Source organism: Chionomys nivalis, chromosome 23 (assembly GCF_950005125.1).
Source record: "Chionomys nivalis chromosome 23, mChiNiv1.1, whole genome shotgun sequence".
Taxonomy (NCBI): domain Eukaryota; kingdom Metazoa; phylum Chordata; class Mammalia; order Rodentia; family Cricetidae; genus Chionomys; species Chionomys nivalis.
Genome location: NC_080108.1, coordinates 13,046,570 through 13,067,312, shown reverse-complemented (window position 1 = coordinate 13,067,312; position 20,743 = coordinate 13,046,570). Strand labels below are relative to the sequence as shown.

Below are 20,743 nucleotides of genomic sequence, written 5' to 3'. Positions count from 1 at the left end.
CAATTAAAACTATCTTTATTATCCATCCCACCACAGTCAGACACTCATGAAGAAAACAAATGAGGCCAGAGGTGTAGTGGTGCACACCTTTATCCCCAGCACTCAGGAGGCAGAGGTAGGCAGATCTCTTGAGTCTGAGGTCTATGTAGAAAATTCCAGGCCAGTCAAGGACATATATCGGAGACCCTGTCTCCAACTCCAAGAGACAAAAGAAAGAAAGAAAAAGACAGACAGATAGACAGAAGGATAGGAGGGAAGGAGAGGGGAAGGAGGGAAGGAGAAACAGGAAAGGGGAAGCAGAAGGAAGGGAAGGAAAGAAAACAAACAGGGCTTTAAGATGGCTCTTAGGTCAAAAGTTCTTACTGTTCTTACTAAGGACCAGAGTTTGTTTCCCAGCACCCACATCTGGCAGCTCACAACTACCTTGTAACTTCAGCTACAGGGAATCCAACACCTCTGGCTTCTATGAATACTTGTACCCCATGGTGTACACACACACATATTTTAAAATAAAATAAAAACCAACAACAAATGCTAACTAGGATGTAGACAAAAGGTAACTCCTTCTACAGTGCTGGTGAGAATATAATCAAGCCACTATGGAAATCAGTATGAAGGTTCCTCAAAAACAAACCAACAAAAAATAGATTTACCACATGACCCAGATATATCAGTCATGAGAGGTCTGAAAGCTGGCTCCCCCTCCCAGTGTTATCTGCAAACTCAGAAAGACCAGAGTAACAAAGAAAAAAATTGTTCTTTTATTCTCCTAGGCAGTTTTGCTTCTACTTTCATGTCATATATGCACACATTATTTTTATGTACCTATACAAAAATCTAGGGTCTATGTATGAAATAAAAGATATGTCTTGCTGAGACTGGATTAATTCACTTAGTATGTTCATCTTTATTTTACCAGTTTTCCTACTTAAACAACATAACTTAAAGCACCTGCTTAAAGCACCTTCTGATTGGTTTAATAAAGAGCCAGGCAGGAGAGGCTAGGATGGACTTCTGGGAAGAGATAGGAACTCTGGAAAAGAATCTGAGGCAACGGAGGTTCACCAGCCAGACATGGAGTACGTATGGTACTGAGAAGTTAGTCAGTCACTTGTTAGTAACGTGGCAGAACATAGATTAATATACATGGGCTAATTTAAGTTTTAAGAGCTTGGGAACAAGCCTAAGCTAAGGTCAAGCTTTCATAATTAATAAAAACTCTGTGTTATTATTCAGGATCTGGAGGTCCAAAGACAGGCCTGTTACAAAAATGTATTCTTTCTTCTAAAATGACTTAAACATTCCATCAACAGGGCTGGGCGGTGGTGGCGCACACCTTTAATCCCAGCACTCGGGAGGCAGAGACAGGCAGATCTTTGTGAGTTCGAGGCCAGCTTGGTCTACAAGAGCTAGTTCCAGGACAGGCTCCATAGCTACAGAGAAACCCTGTCTCGAAAAACCGAAAAAAAAAAAAAAAAAAAAAACAAAAACCATTCCATCAACATTCTTAAGACATGTTGCAACTCCTTCAAAAGACTATGAAATGCTGTTAAGGCATCCATACTTTCGTGACAAGAGTTATCTTAAGAAGCTGCCCCTCCCGTATTGATCAGCAGTCTCCTACATGGGAAAATTTCATGTCTGTTGGCCTGCACCATGCAACACAGTTGGTACCAGTTACATGTGGTTACTCTATGTAACTAATCAACTATGATGAATTCACTTCACTCTCAAGTCAGTACTAATAAGAGAGAGCTGAGCTGGGGAGATGGTTTTGTGGGTAAGAAAGACCGCTGCACAGGCTTAAGAACCTGAGTTCAGATCCTTATCATCCATACAAGAAGCTATGGGTGGCCATATGTGGCTATAATGTTAGTACTAGGGAAGGGTGGAAACAGGATTGTTGGGTACTGTTAGCTACCAGTCTACCAGGAAGCTGGGGGTGAGGACACCAAAAACCATGAGTTCTACGCTTGGTGAAAGGAATAGAACGGAGAGTGATGGAGCAGAAACACAGCTTACTAGGCCATTTTTATACTGGTTATATGTTGACAAAGCAGTAGTTTATGTATGTTGAACTAAATAATAAATTTATTTCAACTCTAACTTTTTTAAGGGTTTATTTTTATGTATATATGTGAGTGCTTAGATATATGTATATGTATATGCACCATGTGTGCCTGGTGCCCTGAGGGACCAGATAGGATGTCAAATTCCCTGGAAGTGCAGTTACAGGTGTTGTGAGCATCCTGATGTTGGTGCCAGGAACCAAACCCAGATCCTCTGCAAGAGCAGCAAGTACTCTTAACAACTGAGACATGTCTCCAGCCCCACAATTTAAAAAGCTACTCCAAGTCTTTAACAATATGGCTCACATTACACTCCTTTGTGGTTCCGGGGCTCAAACCCAGACTAACACTTGGGGCTTGCTAGTTATCTCATGCTGACCTTGAAATTATTATGTAGTCCAGGTGGTCCCCAAACTTTTATTTCTCCTTGTCTCCACATCCTAAGAAGCTAGAATTATGTGTCTGCACCATCCCCACTCCACACATAAATATGACTTTCAGTCTTTCTAATTCAACCCTTCCTGTACATTACACAAAACAGATTACCTTTATTCTAATCACAGGCAGTCTCCACATACAAAGGGGTCCAATCCATAATGCAAATCATGAAATCGGGCAAGTACCGTCAGACACTCAGTATATTCTTAATAGGCTTCTCAATGAAGACCTTTGGAACACACTACTTAGCAGTAGTTTCAGACTAGCCTACTGCATCCCATTTTTCAAATCTCAATTACCTCGATCATGAATTCCTCGATTTATGGGTGTTGTGCAGACTTTACTGAAGTCCAGTGAATCATCCAAGATGGCATTTATCCTTCGAAAAATATTGGCATTGCTACATGTAGACAATGCAGGAACTTCCTGGTTGTCCCAGCAATCTTTTATCCTTCCTGTTTCTTCTTCCTAGACATGAGAAAACATGCTTAGGTTTTCTGTACTCATATAGAATGATAAACAGACTTGACTCTATTATTTTAAACAATACCATGAATTTACAAATATAACAAAGACTTCAGTTTATTGCCTACATATCAAAGCACTGAATAAATACTTATTATGAACAGAGAACTCAGAATACTGTACCAGCTAAAGCATAAAGGCGTTTCCTCAAGAACCTCTTAATTCAGCAGTACACACATAGGAATTAACATGACATGTAAGCAATAACATGAACTTCAGAACTAGACAGACTTGGTTGAAATCTTCAGTGTGTCCACACAATGGAATATTGTTTGACATAAATAAATGTACTGAGACATGGTAAACTTTGAAAATGTGAAAGAAGCTAGTCACAAAAAGATGACATATTAAGGGAGAGAGACATTTTTATCAGTGGTGTCTCCACTGGTTAAGTTTTCCATGCTCTCATAAATAACCTTTCACCTCTGTAAAAACCCTAAACATATCAGGTCACCTGTGTCTCAGCTCCCACTGTGTGAAACAGGCAAAGATGACCTACCAACTTTTGGATGACTTGTATAAGGCTTGGTGCCTGGTGCACATGTGGCAAGCATCAAAACAGACTAGCAGCACCCGAAGGTAAGACAGTCGTTAGAGGCACACATAAACCTGCTTAAGAGCAGGAAAAGTCACATAAGGCATCGCTGGAAAAAACAATACTCTTAGATCTAGACTCATGAATGAGCCCTACATAAGAACTACCCTGTGTTCTCTAGAAAATTTTCAGTATCACTATTTATTAGTACCAAGGGCAGCTACCTACCTGGTATCATTCTTCACCTTTCAGAAAGTTCCTTCATTTTCTGCACTCAAGGCCACATGTTTTAAGTAATGACACATTGGTTGACAGATTGAATTTTCTTTTTTCAAGAAAGGTTTTCACATAGATGACTCAGAACTCCTTGAAATTACACCCTTACCCTGATCTCTAACTGTTGTTTGAGAAATGCCAGCCCGGAATTCAATATATCCTCAGCCTGCAGCTGGGGAGTGGTGGACACCAAAGCTATCCTCTGCTTCAGCTTCCCAACAGACAGGATTACAAGTATGTGACTCCACAGCCAGTGAACAGAATTAACTTTCTAAGGAAGATCAGCTTAAGGACTGCAATTATTCCCAAATAACTTGGGAAGAAAAAAACAAATCAGAACAAGTAAGGAAAACCAGCACACAGTTACAGCTTCTCTCATCAAAACAGAACAGAACACCACAGTGTTATTTGTCTAGCCTATTAAAAATCCAGGTGATCACGAGAAAGACCAAATGTATTTATAGTTTACAAACTGCAGAATGGTATTGAATGGATAGTTTCATATCCTACTTCAGATTTAAGCTTTTGAAAACATCCTCTGAAGCTTTCAAAGGCCACCAGAAAACTCAATTCTGCAACGCTGTTTACCAAACCCTACCAAGTCACACCACTCTTTTCAGAATTGTACATTTCTAAGTAAGTTGATACTCAACTTCACTTTATAACTTCATAAAGGAATGCATTTACAATTTGCATATTGTAAGGCTATATACTTTATTCATTCACTGCCTAATAAACATTAATTAGTTATCTTCTATCTATAGGCAACACCTCAAGGGTCAACAAGTGAGACAAAGATTCAATTTGAAAGTCTGGACAATGAACTAAGATCTGGTCATGTTATAAACAAACAACACAAGCTACAGCATGCTGGGAACATATTATGCCCTCTAATCCACAATGTATTGGGAAGCTGGATAAAGGAAGAGGTCTAAAGAACACAGAAAACAGGAAGACATTATAAAAAGTGTTCCAGTAGAGTGTTAGGTACCAAAGAGAGGAACTGAAAAAGCTTCATAAACCAGGTTAAGGAGTTAGGAGTGTGTCTTCTACATCAGAAGTTACTAAAAAAATATTAAGCACCCTATAACAATGAAAAAACTCTAATTTTTGTTTACTATAATGCAAGGGCTATAAATAAAATCTCAGGATCTTGGCCACTTCTGAGGGCAAGAAAATCATTAGCTGTAAGTCTTAACAGACTGACAGCAGTTGTAGGAGAGATGAGGACCAATGAGACAAATATGATAATAGTCTAGGGGACACATGCAGACTTGGGAGTCCTTCTGAGAGAAAGTCATTCCTCAGGAAGAAGGTCTAAAATGCTTATTATTTCAAGTAGCTTGAAAAAAAACTTATTTAAAGAATCTGTCCAGCCACTTTGCCTCATTCCTAATACCATTAGGAAGATGTATCATATTTCTGAACTGGCCCAATGTCATCTGGCATGCCCCCTTCCTTATGTACACAAATTACAGGTCTTTTTTTAAGGTGACTGTGAAATTAGAATAAAAATAATCAAGGTGTTCGATCTATACCCCTAAAAGTCTATTACTTTCCGTATGCGCACACTACACATGAAAGTATAATACTGTGGCATGTGGAGTCTGAATTCATTCACAGGTAGTACTTACCACAGTGCCTGGCACCTAATTACGTGCTGAGCAAATTAATGCTACCAGTACTAATATAAATACACCATGAGTCAGAGGCAACTACAGGGATCTCTGAAGAAAGGATTCATGTGATCATTAAGTGAGAAAAAATGCATTTAAAAACTAAGGCAACTGCTAGGCGGTGGGTGGTTGTGCACACCTTTAATCTCAGCACTTGGGAGGCAGAGGCAGGAGGATCTCTGTGAGTTAGAGGCTAGCCTGCTCTACAGAGCAAGTTCCAGGACAGTCGAGGCTACACAGAAATCTATCTTGAAAAATCAAAAAGAAAAAGAAAACACTAAGGCAACTATTTGTTTGATGACCCCAGGACCTTCTCTGCCTGGGTATCCATTCCTAATCATTTGATTTCTGAAGCTTAGTTAAAATACTAAAGATATCATGCAAACACAACTATCTAAAACTTTAAGCTAACATAAAATAGACTGATGCCTTTAAAGTACCAATTAAAAGAATGTGTATTTCTCATTTTCAAAACTGAAACTATTTACTCCCATAGTTAAGTAGCATTGACTTTATAGAGTCTGACTCAGTGGTTCTCAACCTGTGGGTCACACCCCTTTGTGGTTGTGAATCAGGTATTACACTACAATTCAAGCCGGGCAGTGGTGGCGCACGCCTTTAATCCCAGCACTTGGGAGGCAGAGGTAGGCGGATCTCTGTGAGTTCGAGACCAGCCTGGTCTACAAGAGCTAGTTCCAGGACAGGCTCCAAAGCCACAGAGAAACCCTGTCTCGAAAAACCAAAAAAAAAAAAAAAAAAAAAAAAAAAAAAAGAGTAACAAAACACAGTTATGAAATAACAATTATAACTGTATGGTTGGGGGTCACCACAACATAAGGAACTATATAGTGAAGGGTCACAGCATTAGAAAGGTTGAGAACCACTGGTTTATCTTAACTTTTAGCAACATGTAGTTCTGAATTCAGAACAATGTTTTACTGTAATAAGAATTTTTCTTAATTTACTGCCTGATAACTTCTGTTTTGGTATATTTTGCCGTGAAATGAGATCATTGGCGAGCTTTTGTCTTTTAAGTCTTTTATTATGGACAAAAAAAAATTAAGCTTTTACATGAATCAAAAATTTAGGATAAACTACTTTTAAACTCAAGGGTCAACAGGTTTACACGGCAATACTAGAAAGAGAAAAATGCTAATTCTTTTAAAATTTAAAACTGATGATATACAAAAAACTGGCCTCAGGATAAAACTAGTGCTGCCTACCTACATGTCATGAGAATGCCTCATGAAGAATCTACTAACACAAACTATTTTTAGATCAGGCCTCAATTCTCAAGGAGTATCAACTGATATTCTAAGGGTAAAACAATGTTTTTCTACAGCTCTGAGCCTTGACTATACCTCCAGAAGTTCAGACTACAAAAAAATCATTTTTCTTTTTGCACAATGAAATATTCCTTCCCTAAAATGTCAATCCTTATGTTAAAAAAGACAAAGTCATAGGCTCTGAGATATAAACACCAAATCTACCACCTTCTATTACTGTGAGCCTGAGTTACCCCTAAGGTATAAAAAAAAGTGAGTGGTAGAGTTTATATTACAGAATTACAAATTAAATGGCTAGAATTCTCAGTAAATAATTTACTTTTGCAGATGTCCCACTCCATGTAGGTAATGATATCACTATTACATGTATGCTTCCAATGTCTTATTCAAGCTACCTTCATCAAGAAACATTTATTTATTTTAGCATAAACGAGGTGGGTTTTTCCCTTTTGTTTGACTTTACACCTGTGGTTTCAAACTACCAATTATGACTTGTCTAAAGTGTGTTTGAGACAGGATCTTATAATTCAGGATGGCCTAGAACTCATGATCCAAATTCTGAGATTATAGACATTTACCATTCTACCTGGGTAAAAACGTAAATCCACCCCATGAAGATTACATTTGCTCAAAAATAAAATCACTGCATTGTGTATATGGTAGAAAAAAAATCTAGAACTGCTTTATTGGAAAATCCTGGCCTTGCTTTCAGAGAGTATGTGTTCTAGGCCAAGCAAGTGGCGACCATCCCTCAGGTCAAAACCCTGCTGGCTGACACTCAATCACCATCTCTAGTTTTTATTCAGCCTGCTTTTACTCAACAACACAACTACACTAGCGAAACCTTCAAGAGAATTACTGTTAGTCCTCTACAAACTTTGTTGTTGTTGTTTTCAAGGGCTTCTCTGTGTAACAGTCCTGGCTGTCCTGGAACCATTGGAACTCTCTCCTGTAGACCAGTTTGGCCTAGAACTCACAGAGATCTGTCTGTCTCTGCTTCCTGAGTGCTGGGATTAAAGCTGTGCGCCACCACCACCCAGCCCCCATGAACTTTAAAAAGCTAAAATTAAATTTAAGTTTGGGCCAGCAGCAGTGATGCACGCCTTTAATCTTGGCACTTGGAAAGCAGAAGCAGGCAGTTTGAGGTCAGCCTGGTCTACCTAATTGAGAAACCCTGTCAAAATAAAAACAAAACAATACAAATTCAAGTTTGTTGATTAAGGATACAGTTTATTCTTACAGATGAGAGTTTTTAATGTCTAATTATCATTTGTCTTTAGTTTTCAGGAAAACATTACCCCTTGTTCATTTGTTTTCTAAGAGTAAACATTTTGGACACTTAAAATAATTCTATTTTTAAATTTGAATTTTTACTCATGATAATATTTCCAACTATTTTGGTATTATCAGAATAAAATATATTCTAAAATTTTGTCAAATAATCTAGTTTTGTAATGGTATTTATGCTACATTTGAACGAAAATCCCTAACTACTGAAATAAAAAATGATTTCCAGGAACTTTTATGTTGTTTGAAGGACTTCTCCAGTGACATATTGTACCACAAGCAACATGACTCTATGCATGATTAAACTATGCTCTTAATGAGACTCTTAAAATTCAATAAAATTCATGTCTGCTTAAAATCTTCAATCATTTTAAATATTTTACAAAAGTGCATTGTAGTTAAGAATTGTGTGCATGTCTTATCAGTATGAAAACTATAATAATTAGTATGTCTACCTAGCATAAATCATTACAAACATGTATTCATATACATACAAGGACAACAATAAAACCACAGTAGCACTGAATACTGTGCTAATGTTTTGCTTATATTCACTATATTTTACTTATATTTACTATGACTATACTTAATAATCTTCCACATAAATAAATATACATGGACTTATAACAAAATTACCAAGTAGAGTATTTACATGTATTAACATTTTTATATTTAATAGCATTGAGAATATCCAAGAATCATGATGCTTTTATTTTTTTCACTTATTCAAATATATGTATTTTAATGCTTTAAAACATAATGAAAGCTAAAATGTACAGATATAGGGCTAAAGTTAAACACAGATATAAAAAACACCTTAGTAATGATGTATGCTTGAGTGTTTTTCTTTTTATAAAACACTGATTCCTTTCTTGTAACAATATACCCTGTTTACAGCTTCCCGCCCTTTCCCCCTCACCTCCAGACCAGCTCTTTCTTTGAAGGAGACCAAATGAGAGCTTTAAAGCTGGAGTCCATGATTAAAATTTAGAGAAACTTCTAAAAACTGTGTTTATACTAAAATTTTCCCCTGAGAATAAGAAATTTTTCATTTAATTGGATCACCTTAGTTAAGGTCTGGAACATTCAGGCCTTTTAAAAAATATTAAGTCAAGCTGAGCAGTAGAGATGCACAAATTTAATCCCAGCATTCAGGAGGCAGAGGCAGGTGATCTCTGAGTTAAGAGGCCAGCCTGGTCTACAGAACAATTTCTGAGGCAGTAAAGGCTACACAGAGAAACTTTGTCTCCAAAAACTAAAAATAAAACTCTTGACTATAAATGTTCAGCTGTATATTTAGTATAAGTCTAAGGCAAATTGCCAAAGTACATTTTGGTATAATGTTCTTGGGAGGCATCTATGTAGATTATTTTCTGTTACTTTGACTTTTGCTTAGGTTTACTGTACTCAAACAAGTTCAATGGGCAATTCTTGAACCTTTCAGGATATTTTCTTTCTGCCTGTATGTTCCTATGAAAAACACAAACAGGAAAACCTCTCATATAGGACTACAGTTCTTAAATATTTCAGCCTCAGAACTCTTTACACCCCTAACATTTCTAAGGATGGATCTCAAGAGCTTGGATGCAGACACACCTGTTAGCATTTTCTCATCAAAACTTTTTGATGCTATTGCTGCATTGAAACTGTGTCAATTTGGGGGAAACAACTTTTTTAAATTAACATTGTAAAGTACTCCTGGAATTGGAGTTACAGACAGTAGTTACCAACCCTGTAGGTTCTGAGAACTAAACCCAAGTCTTCTGCAAGAGCAAGTGCCCTTAACTGCTGAGCCATAGCTCCAGATCTGCCTCCAGCTTTTACACTAATTTAACAGAAGTTGGCTACATTTTATTTAACCTGCTGACATGTATTGTTTTGAACCATATCAAGAAAATTCAATTTCAGATTAGTTCCTGGAAATAAGATACTTTCAGATAATTTTGATTATTCTTTTTGATACATCAAGCCTTATAAGCATTACCTCCTTAAAGATTAATGGCAGCCTGACAACTGAAAGCATATGGATGTGTTCCTCTGATGCTGTTAAAATCTGTAAGTCCAATTCATATTTGGGATGGACTTGTTTTCTAACCCACATCTGACTTTGTAATACCTTATGCCAATTATGTGATAAATATGGGTTCACTGAGTTCTGCATACAGTCTAAGGGTTAACACATTTCTTTTTTAAAAAAAATTATTTATTTATTTATTAAGTATACAATATTCTGTCTACATGCCTGAAGGCCAGAAGAGGGCGCCAGACCTCTTTACAGATGGTTGTGAGCCACCATGTGGTTGCTGGGAATTGAACTCAGGACCTTTGGAAGAGCAGGCAATGCTCTTAACCACTGAGCCATCTCTCCAGCCCAACATATTTCTTTAGACAGTATCACAACTCTCACCAGGAGTCTTTTAAGCATATTATATACTGTATCAAATAAATGTTTTTCAAAATTCTAATTTTTTTTCTGAGCTCAAAATTTTACCATTGGCAACAAACACACTGTCTAGTTTTCTAATGAAGAGACTGACACATTTTGTTCACTTTAAAAAAAAAGCACATTTTGTTCACTTTAAAAAAAAATTCTTTCTAACAAATACCGTAAGTTGAACAACCATAGTTTGTCAGTGTTCTTTCAAGTAGAAGATATATTTTTCTTGAAATAAAAATCACAGAAATACGGTGGTAACCACTCTACCGGGGTCTGAAGCAGCAGTGCTCTCCACTAGCTTCCCACCTGTCACAGTACATACTCAAGATTTAGCAAGCTTGATTTTTTTTATTGCTTCCTCAAGGACATTTTTATGTAAAACTGGCTTGCTGGTGTTGTATGAAAAATTCAATGATAGATGCCACAATTTTACTGGCACTGCCATGATTTATACTAAGGTGCCAGTGGCGATATTTACCCCTACCACTTACGCATCATCAGTGCAAACACCAATGCAGTTTAAAAGCAACTGATGGGACCAAGAGTGGTGGCACATTCCTATAAGCCCAGCACTTGAGAGTCTGAGGTGGCGGGGGGAGGGGGGGTCACAAGTTTGAAGCCAACCTGGACTACACAGTAAGTTCAGAGCAACTTGGGCTATAAGATTCTGTCTCAAAAAGAAAAAAAAGGTAAAAGTCCACGGTATTTTAAAATTATGAAACACATTTGACTTTGGAGACCCGCAGGGGTTCACATATCTAGCACTGAGAATTTCTGTCAAAAAGACCAAGTTCCTTGAACACAGCATGAAAAATCTCTTCATCTTAGAAACCAACTTAGATTTCTTTTTTAAAAGGTATTTTAATTGAAAGCTAGCACACACCCCGCAAAGGGAATGAGAATTAAGCATGTAACTTAATAAATGTCCATGTATTTGAATAAATCTGAGTACAACATATGAAAATAAAAACACTTCTACTGGAGCTGGAGAGATGGTTCAGCAGTTAAGAGCACCAACCATTCTTCCAGATGACTCAGGTTAAATTCCCAGCACCCACATGGTAGGTAAAAACTGTAACTTCAGTTTCAGGAGACCCTCAAACATAACAAGCAGGCAAAACACCAATGCATATAAAATAAAAAATTATTTTAAAAAATACTTTACTTCTACTTGGTAGATTTTTTTTTAAAGAATTCTATATTGTAAATTGTTCTGTTTTCTTTCCTATTCTCTATACTCCATTTTTATGTTTCAGCCCATCCCCCAAGGACTTACTCTTCTGAGTGTGCTTGCAGTGTGGAAGCCAGTGGTCAATCTTCCTGTTTGTTGAGACAAGGTTTTTCAATGGCCTAGAGCTCATTTCTGTTGTCACCAATCTGGCTTGGTCACATATTTACTTGTGATTTTTGAGTCACGAACTCAAGTATCTCAAGCTGGCTATGTAGTAGAGGACAAACCTGAAATTCTGGTTTTTCTGCCTATACCACCCAAGTGTCAGGATTACAGGCATCAAGCACTACTGTCTGTGTTATGTTGTGCTAGGAATCAAATCCAGGACACCTTATGCATGACAGGCAAGCACCCTACCAACTAAAATATATCCTAGTGCAGTTTTGTCTACTTTGGACTTCTTACAAATGGAGTCATGTAACAGGTAATATTACTCTCTGGGGTCTGACTTTTTAAATTTTATTATTGTTGTTTTGTTTTGAGACAGGCTACATAGCCTCCTCTGGCCTGATATGTATACCAGGATGGTCTACAACTCAAAGATCACCTGCTTCCGCCTTTGGAGTAATGGGATTTAAGGCGGATACCCCCGCACGCAGGTGATCTGGCTTATTCATTATTAGTCCAGTACTGGGACTAAACCTGAAGCCTTGTGACTTGAGTTTCTACTGAGCTACATAAGTATCCTTTTATCAAATTCTTGAGAGGGAGTCTAAATTGTCCAGGCTGACCTGCCTCGACCGCTCAAATAACTATAATTACAGGTATATGCCAGACAGTATGACATTTCTTCATTTTTAACAGATGTGGTTAATCACAACTTATTCGTTAATACTACTTATGGACATGTGGCAAAGATTTCAAGCAGTAGGTATTACTGCTGTCTTCTGCTTCCAAGGTTCTTCCCTGTATCTTCTGACTGTAATTAAACCTTAGGTGTCGACACTAGGGAATAGTCTCACCTGAGCAAGCATGGTAATCCCACCAATGGATGTTGGTTGTTAATCATTTTCTTCTTGTCCTTCAGATTTTAATATTCACTAAAATTCTGTGACTATTCTTTTAAAAATATCACACTTGCCAGGTGGTGGTTTATGCCTTTAATCTCGGCACTCAGGAGGCAGAGGCAGGCAGATCTCTGTGAGCTCAAAGCCAGCCTGGTCTACAAAGTGAGTTCCAGGACAGGCTCCAAAGCTACAGAGAAACTCTTGAAAAATGGTGGAAAAAAATAATTTATCTTCCCTCCCCATGTATGTGTGTGTGTGCATGTGTGCACACACATGTATAAGGGCCAGAGGACAACTCTTGGGAACGGATTCTCTCCCTCTACCATGTGGGTCTCAGGGATCAAACTTAAGTCATCTTGGTCAATATCAAGTGCTTCTACCTGCTGAGAGGCTGCCATGCCTTGCTGTTAACTATTTCCATGCATACCTTTTTACAGTCAGATGCTCTTGTTTCTCCCGTATATTCCTTTATAGTACACCTTTGAATTAAAAGTTTAGTGATATTGTACTAGTTCTCTAAAAGTCAGCTTCTATTCCATGCTGTTCAGACGGCCACATCATTCCTTTTAAACATAATATCATTCCTCTCTAAGCCTGTCTTGGCAAAGCCTTTTTTACACACCTACTTACCCATGTTATATTTTGTATATTGGATATATTTACTTTTACTTACAATATAGAAGATTACTTGTTTATATATTCATGTTCCCATTAGATTACTGACTCCCTGCAAGCAGGGACTTTATTCTCAGAGTAGTCTTTGCCATACGATGAGAAAGGAGCTTTTTATTGGTAACTTTTTGATTCCCGAGTGTTGTATTACATTGTTCATGGGTTATATTTTGTCTATGTGAAATTGGTTTTTGTTTGGTTTTGGTTTTCTGTTCTTTGAGACAGGGTTTCTTTGTGAAACAGTCCTGGCTGTCCTGGAACTTAACTCTGTACACCAGGCTAGCCTTGAACTCACAGAGATCCACCTGTCTCTACCTCCTAAGTACTGGGATTAAAAGGCCTATGCCACTACTACCAGGCTGCAATTGTTTCTAATCCAAATTTAAAAACTCCAAATTCTAAAATGACTGAGTTTCTAAGCGTTTTGACAGTGAGGAGAGGAAGGGATATGACTAAACTCTTTCTCTCGAGAAGGTGAAGACAGAAAGGATTCGTGGAAACACTCTCATCCAGCACATCCTACTAAGGACCAGAGAGCTATGTCTAGGACGCTAGAGTAACACTAGCAGGACAGAGCATCAAAACTAAGAGGTAGGGCGCTGACAACAGCTGAAACACTCATGAGAGGTAATGCAGACAGAGAGGAAGCATATAAGGTTCACACGAAACACAAAGGAAACAGTTATATCAAGGCTTCTAGAAACTAAAAGTTCCAAAGGCGAGTTTCCATCTTTTCATAAACTTTACTTCCCTAGCATCCTTCTGTGACAAGCCTCATGTGATAGGAAACAAGAACAGGCAAACAGTTCTTGGCTGTTTCACAGGGGTCACCTAGGACCATCAGAAATATCTGATATTTACATTATGATTCATAACAGTAGCAAAATTAGAGTTATAGGAGAGCAACAAAAATAACGTTATGGTTCGGGTCACCACACCATGAGAAACTGTATTAAAGGGTTGCAGCATTTAGGAACATTGAGAACTCTATGTTGCTATAGTCTCAAATTTAGTTGAAAAAACGTAGACTAATTGGGTAAAGGAATAGAATTAAATTAGATCTACTAGAAGAGCAAAGGGAATAAGCTAATTCTGTTTTAGACTCGGAAACCTGGAGTTGGAGAGAAGACTCAGTTGGTAATCTGCTTGCTATACAAGCATGAGGACCTGGGTTCAAATCCTCAACACCCACATTAAAAACTGGGCACGAAAGCCTATTTCTGTAATCACAGAAGAGGTCCAGACAGTTGGATCCCTGCAGCTCTTAGTCAACTAGCCTAGCTGAACTGGTGAGTCCAGGTTCAGTGAAACCTGCTGTAAAATAGTATGGAAAGTGGCTGAACACACACAGCCTGTTAACATTTAACATGTATCAGATAGACCAAGGCCTAAATCTTGAGAATAAACAGCAGTAAAAACAGCCTAAAACTGGGTCACACAGACAAATGGGTACACCTATGGAAATTGGCCCCTAAACAGAGGGACAGGAACGAGCCAACAAGCTGAACCACAGGGAATACAGCACCAAAATGGAAAGAAAAAAAAGCATGTAAATGCTGAAACCAAATGGATCAGGAAAAAAAAAAAAGGAAGCTTCAACCTTTGGAATTAAACAGAATTTTTAAGTAAAAATAAAACCAACATAGCAGAAGGTCAAGGTATAACAATTCTAGAATAAACATTAAGCCTAAATAAATGAGCTTTGGTTCTAGCTATATGACCAACTGCTAAATTAAATGAAAAACAATCATTTTCATTCTAAGATTTTTCCCTTTTGTTCATTAAAAGAATAAGAAATTATAAGCTGGACTTGGTGTCAACTCCAAATTATACCTGAAAGACAGGCTACAGGTTTTCCAACATGTTTTGAGCTTTGAGACACTTTCATGATTATAGCATTAATTAATAATAAACAATCATAATAAAGACTCAGGTGAAAGGGCCAACTCAGAAGATAGATGGTATCAGAGCCCAAACTCAAGAGTACAAACTAAAAGTGCTGTGTCAAGAGACACAACCTCTCCATGCACACATACACATATCTGCTCACCAAGGTAGAAGACGGTTATTTTCACAACCTTATCACAGCAGACTGTAGGCAGCTGTGTATCCATTCAGATGGTACCACACCAGCACATCATGCTGGGAAAGAATAGCGAGACCAGTAACACTATTATTCAAGTTACTCCCAAAATAACAGTGAACCCATTTTTAGCACTCAAATCAATCTTTAGACCTAACATTCTGGGGAGTCTCCAGTTACCTCAAGGTAATGCTTTAAAAATATAAACGGAATGTTGACTTACTACATTCTAACAGCTACTCAGGGCTAGACACAACTCAGGAGCATTTGCTGTTCTTGCAGAGGACCTGGATTCAGCTCCTGATACTCACCTCAGGAACTCACAACCATCAGTGGATACACACATGGTGAACATATGTACACTCAGGCAAAAACAAAAAAAATAAGCACATCTTTTCAAAAAGAGTCACTCAACCCATTAGGAAATACTTAAAGAAGTAAAGTTAATTCAGAGGTAGCCCGTACCCAAGTGCTTACCTAAACTATCCAGTCAGGAACAGGAACACTCTCACCCTCACTTAAAAACATATGATAGCAGACCAAGCGATGGGCATCTCTTGGGACAAATGGCACAAGCGCTGCAGGACCAGGGTAAGAGAAAGCCCTACCACAAGAAGCGCAAGTATGAGCTGGGACGGCCTGCTGCCAACACTAAGACTGGCCCTCGTCATATACAGTCCGAGTGGCAGGAGGCAGTAAGAAGTGCTGTGCCCTAAAGTTGGATGTGGGGAACTATTCCTGGGGTTATGAGTGTTGTACTCACAAAACAAAGGATGTTGTCTACAGTGCATCCAATGATGAGCTGGCCCACGCCAAGACCCTGGTAAAGAACTGCACTGTGCTTACTGACCGCACACCGTACTGGCAGTGGTCCAAGTCACACTATGCACTTCCCCTGGGCCGCAAGAAGGGGGCCAAGCTTACTCCTGAGGAGGAAAAAATATTAAACAAAATACAATCAAAGAAAATTCAAAAGAAATATGATGAAAGGAAAAAGAACACCAAAATCAACAGTCTTCTGGGGAAGCAGTTCTAGGAGGACAAGCTTCTCACCTGTATTGCCTCAAAAACAGGCCAATGTGGCAGAGCAAATGGCTATGTGCTGGAAGGCAAGGAGCTGGAGTTCTACCTGGGGAAGATCAAAGCCCAGAAAGGCAAATAAAACATTCCTAGTTCATGTAATAAAGGTATTTATTGTTCTGTATTAAAAAAACAAAACATATTGATCATTAAGGCAGTAACATAATCCCCAACAAGAGTCTGTTGAAATCCCTGAAACATCAAAAATTGGAAATTACATCTATACTGTCATTTCTAAAATTGAGTGTGAGTACCAACTTCTCATGAAAAGTCAAATACCGTCCTATAAAAATGTGAGAGGACTCAATGGTTAAAGACGCTTGTCACCAAGTCTGAGACCTATGTTCAAAACCTGGAACCTACATGGTATAAAGAGAGAACTGATTCCTCCAAGTTGTCCTCCAACTACCACATACACACACAACACAGTAAATATAAAAAACAATATGAAATAACACACTTATTTGGGTCAATCTTTTCAGTCTGTGTACTGCGATCAAGAAATGCCCAACACTTGGTGGTCCTGTCTTCAACATAAAAACTTGCAGCACTTTGAGATCTGTGCTTCAGAAGATGAGACTCTTCCATAAGCAGCTTTTAGCTGAAACAGATTGCAAACAACGGCTGGGGGAAGTAAAGGGCATTTCCAATGCTGCAATGTGGGGAGCAAAGGCAGTGGAGTTAGTAGCAACCAAGGACTTAATGAACATTGAAACGGTACAATCAGTACTTCTTGGTTTTAAATCAAGAATAGATAAAAGCCCCATTATTTATATAACTGCATCACCCCCAAGTCTATGTCAACTCCACTTCTCATTTATCCCAGGAGCTTTAGGGCAAATTCTACAAAATCAGTTCAGTTTAGATTAGGAAAAGCAGATTTAGAGACAAGATTAGCACAGTTCTTCCAAAGCAGAAAAATAATTTGTTACTTGATCCTGAGTCTTTTATTGCCTTCACCACTAGCTACTGAAGACAGAAATCTAAACATTAATACCAGCGTTGGTTATACATTCCCACCCAACTTTAACAAGAATTACAAATTCACTAATTTGCTCTTTAAATGGGTATAATTTTAGGTCAATTACCTAAGGGACCTCATACCAGTGAATGAAGCTTACACACACAACACTTAAGCACTTAAATAGGCACTAGCAAAGAAAGAACTTCGTGTAGGTGCCCAAGACTCACCTACTGCTCTCTATTTCCCAATCTGCCAATATTGAACTCAGACTTGATTTCTTGGCTGATAAAGGATGCTAGAGAGGCTAAAGTCAGGCAATATCTTGAGGTTCCTATCTTTACTAAAACCTTCCAAGCATAGGTAAGGAAGCTGCCTTGTTTGTATTAGAGTGTGTGTTCTCACGTAAAAACGCCAATTGCCAAAGGCTTTGAATATACCCACTCCTGCTTTAAAGCCTTAAGGTCAAGATACAGAAATAAATGTTCCTTCTAGACCCTTCCAACCCCTACTAGCATGACTAGATAGAATGCTAATATTAAGAGTCTAAGCCTTAAATGGATGGATCTAGAAACAAACATATTTAGTGAAGTAGGCTAGACCTAAAAAGACAAATATAGTATGCACTCACTCATAAGGGGCTTTTAGACATAAAGCAAAGAAAAACCAGCCTACAATCCATAACTCTAGAGAACCTAGACAACAAAGAGGTCTCTAAGAGAGACATACACGCACACACAAATAAAAATCAAACACCAAACCCACCAACACCAACATTATAAAACCCAGCCCACAAAAACTCAGCTTTATTACTCAGGAGGAGGCTGCCTTAGGTGGACTGGGACTTCAAAGTCAGCCAAAGCCACAAAAGGAGACCCTGCAGAGAGGGAACAGAAAGGAGAAAAAGAGCAAAGAGACTGAAGGGAGGGGGGGGATGATAAGGGATGGAGAGAGGGGAGAGAGAACGGCACAAAATTTTGTCTTACTGAGCCGGGCTATGGTGGCGCATGCCTTTAATCCCAGCACTCAGGAGGCAGAGGCAAGCGGATCTCTGTGAGTTCGAGACCAGCCTGGTCTACAAGAGCTAGTTCCAGGACAGGCTCCAAAGCCACAGAGAAACCCTGCCTCGAAAAACCAAAAAATTTGTCTTACTAACTTCTTGGAAATCTAAGAGGCCCCACTAGAGAAGTTTTAATTAAGACAGGAAAGGTGAAACTAATAATCACTCTACTTTTATCAGTCAATTACATAAAATTTCAGGGCTGGCAAGATGTCGCAGCAGGTAAAAACACTTGCGTCTGAGCCTTAGGACCCTGTACTGAAAGTACAGAACTGACTCCTGAAAGCCGTTTTCTGATTTTTTCACACGTGCACACAACTACACACACACTTGCTAAAAATACAATAAAAATTAAAAAACCAATTATATAATTTCAAATCTGCCTTGTCTGATGAAAAATTATTGAAATTTTATCTATGTTGAAAATGAAAGTCTTTTTTATAGAATGTTGGGAGGTTCACCCCCACAGTGAGAGGAGCCTTTCTCTAGACCTCTGGCCGAGGACTAACTGCTCTGACACACATCATGGAATGGTAGACACAGCACATTCCTTCCAGGCACTAATGCTCAGAAGACCTACACTGACGTCTACAGCAACAGGAGACTCCTACCACTAGTTAGGGTTCACGATGGAAAAACAGGACAAGCACACAGACTACATCATCCATCACCAATAACATTTTGATTCTTGACATGCCAGGGCACACATGTAACTGGATGGGATAAAACAAAAATATCCAGGATCTCAATTCATCACTTAGTAACTTTGTGAGCTGATATTTGAGCCTCAACTGCAAAACAAGGAACTCTATATAGAACTTACTCCAAACCAGTCCTCAGGTAAATCCAACATTAAAGATGTTGTATTTGGTTCAAACTGTTTTTTTTTTTTATTGCTGCACATAAAAGCCAGGGAATCATGGGGGGGGAGTCAAAGGTCCACCAACCACGAGTGTGCAGTTCTATTTCTCAGTGTTGGCTGTCTCCTTTAGAGAGGCACATGCACATACACTACAGGTCAATGGGTACTACTCTTCCCCTCCTCCTCTTCAACTCATTTTACCTTGGTAAATAATTGGGGTTTATAACCCATTTAAGGATTTTTAAAAACGAGTCGACTGTGCCTAATGCAAATACTGAGGGCATCCACTACCAAGAGCTCCTCATTAACAAGTTTGGTCTCACACAATCGTACAACTTCATCCTCGTCCTCTGCGTCTTGAACGCTTATACGGGACAGCAGTGCAGTTGCCTGTACTGAAGGGACTCCGGGGCCATTCCTACCTCCAAATGTCCCCATAATTGTTAACTGCCTGCGTCAGCTCTCTCACTCTTGTCTGCTACACAGGCTGACACAGCCTCCCTTCCACGCTGGGGAGCCTCTGCCAGGAAGCTGTCTGCAGAACCATCTCTGGAGGGGGGTGGCAAGTGTTTTTATACAAGACAGACTTACGTCTACAGTTGTCAACTTTCTATACACAGCATGCAGCGCCAAATGATTCAAATTTAGATAACTGCGAACTGCGGGGTGGGCGGGCCATGGTAAAAGACACAGAAAATGCCCTGTGAATCCCAGGCAAGTTATTAAGAGGAAGGGTAAGTGGGGATTCTGAACACTACAGTCCTTAAGGGACCCAATGCGCAGCAGAAGTCAGCGGTCCACCCCTTTCTGCATAGCGGGTAAACGATCACCAGCTTGTATTTCTGAGGTTTTGTTTTGCCTTCTTTCTTCTAACAAACATAGTATATCCCTACACTCACACAGACCCGGAGCGTGATAGTGAAAACTCTTCCTCAAGCAGAGTCTGCGCTGGCACGCGAGGGCCAAGCCCCTGGAGGGAGCCGGTCCACGCATGCCTCTCCAGAGCACTAAACGCGACCCACTTGCCGTGGCCCCAGCAAATGACGCAGACCAGCAGTTTCCCCAGGTGCCAGAAGAGAGTGGGGCGGCAGCGCGGTAGCCAGGGAGACCAAAGGAAGCAGTTGTCAGAGAAAGGCGTTGAGCAGAGTCGAGCCTGGAGGCCGCGGTGGGGGGTGGGGAGGCAGAGACAGGCAGCCCAAGGCTATGCCGACTTTTTGCAACGCGCTCACCGCTGTCTGAGGGCCGAGTCCAGCAGGGT

General features: G+C 39.3%; 1 protein-coding gene and 1 pseudogene across 8 annotated transcripts in view; one reads left to right on the top strand and one right to left on the bottom strand.

Moving 5' to 3' along the window:
• Cpeb1 (cytoplasmic polyadenylation element binding protein 1) overlaps positions 1–20,743 on the bottom strand; it is an 88,515-nt gene that overhangs the window by 65,804 nt on the left and 1,968 nt on the right. For all 8 annotated transcript variants that reach the window (XM_057755943.1, XM_057755942.1, XM_057755940.1 and 5 more), the window contains exon 2: positions 2,807–2,975. Coding sequence is in view for 5 of the 8 variants with exons in the window: in XM_057755937.1 (XP_057611920.1) it covers positions 2,807–2,975 (169 nt within the window). In the remaining 3 variants the exon portion in view is untranslated. The remainder of the gene's footprint in view (positions 1–2,806; positions 2,976–20,743) is intronic.
• LOC130865085 (40S ribosomal protein S8-like) lies at positions 16,069–16,684 on the top strand (annotated as a pseudogene).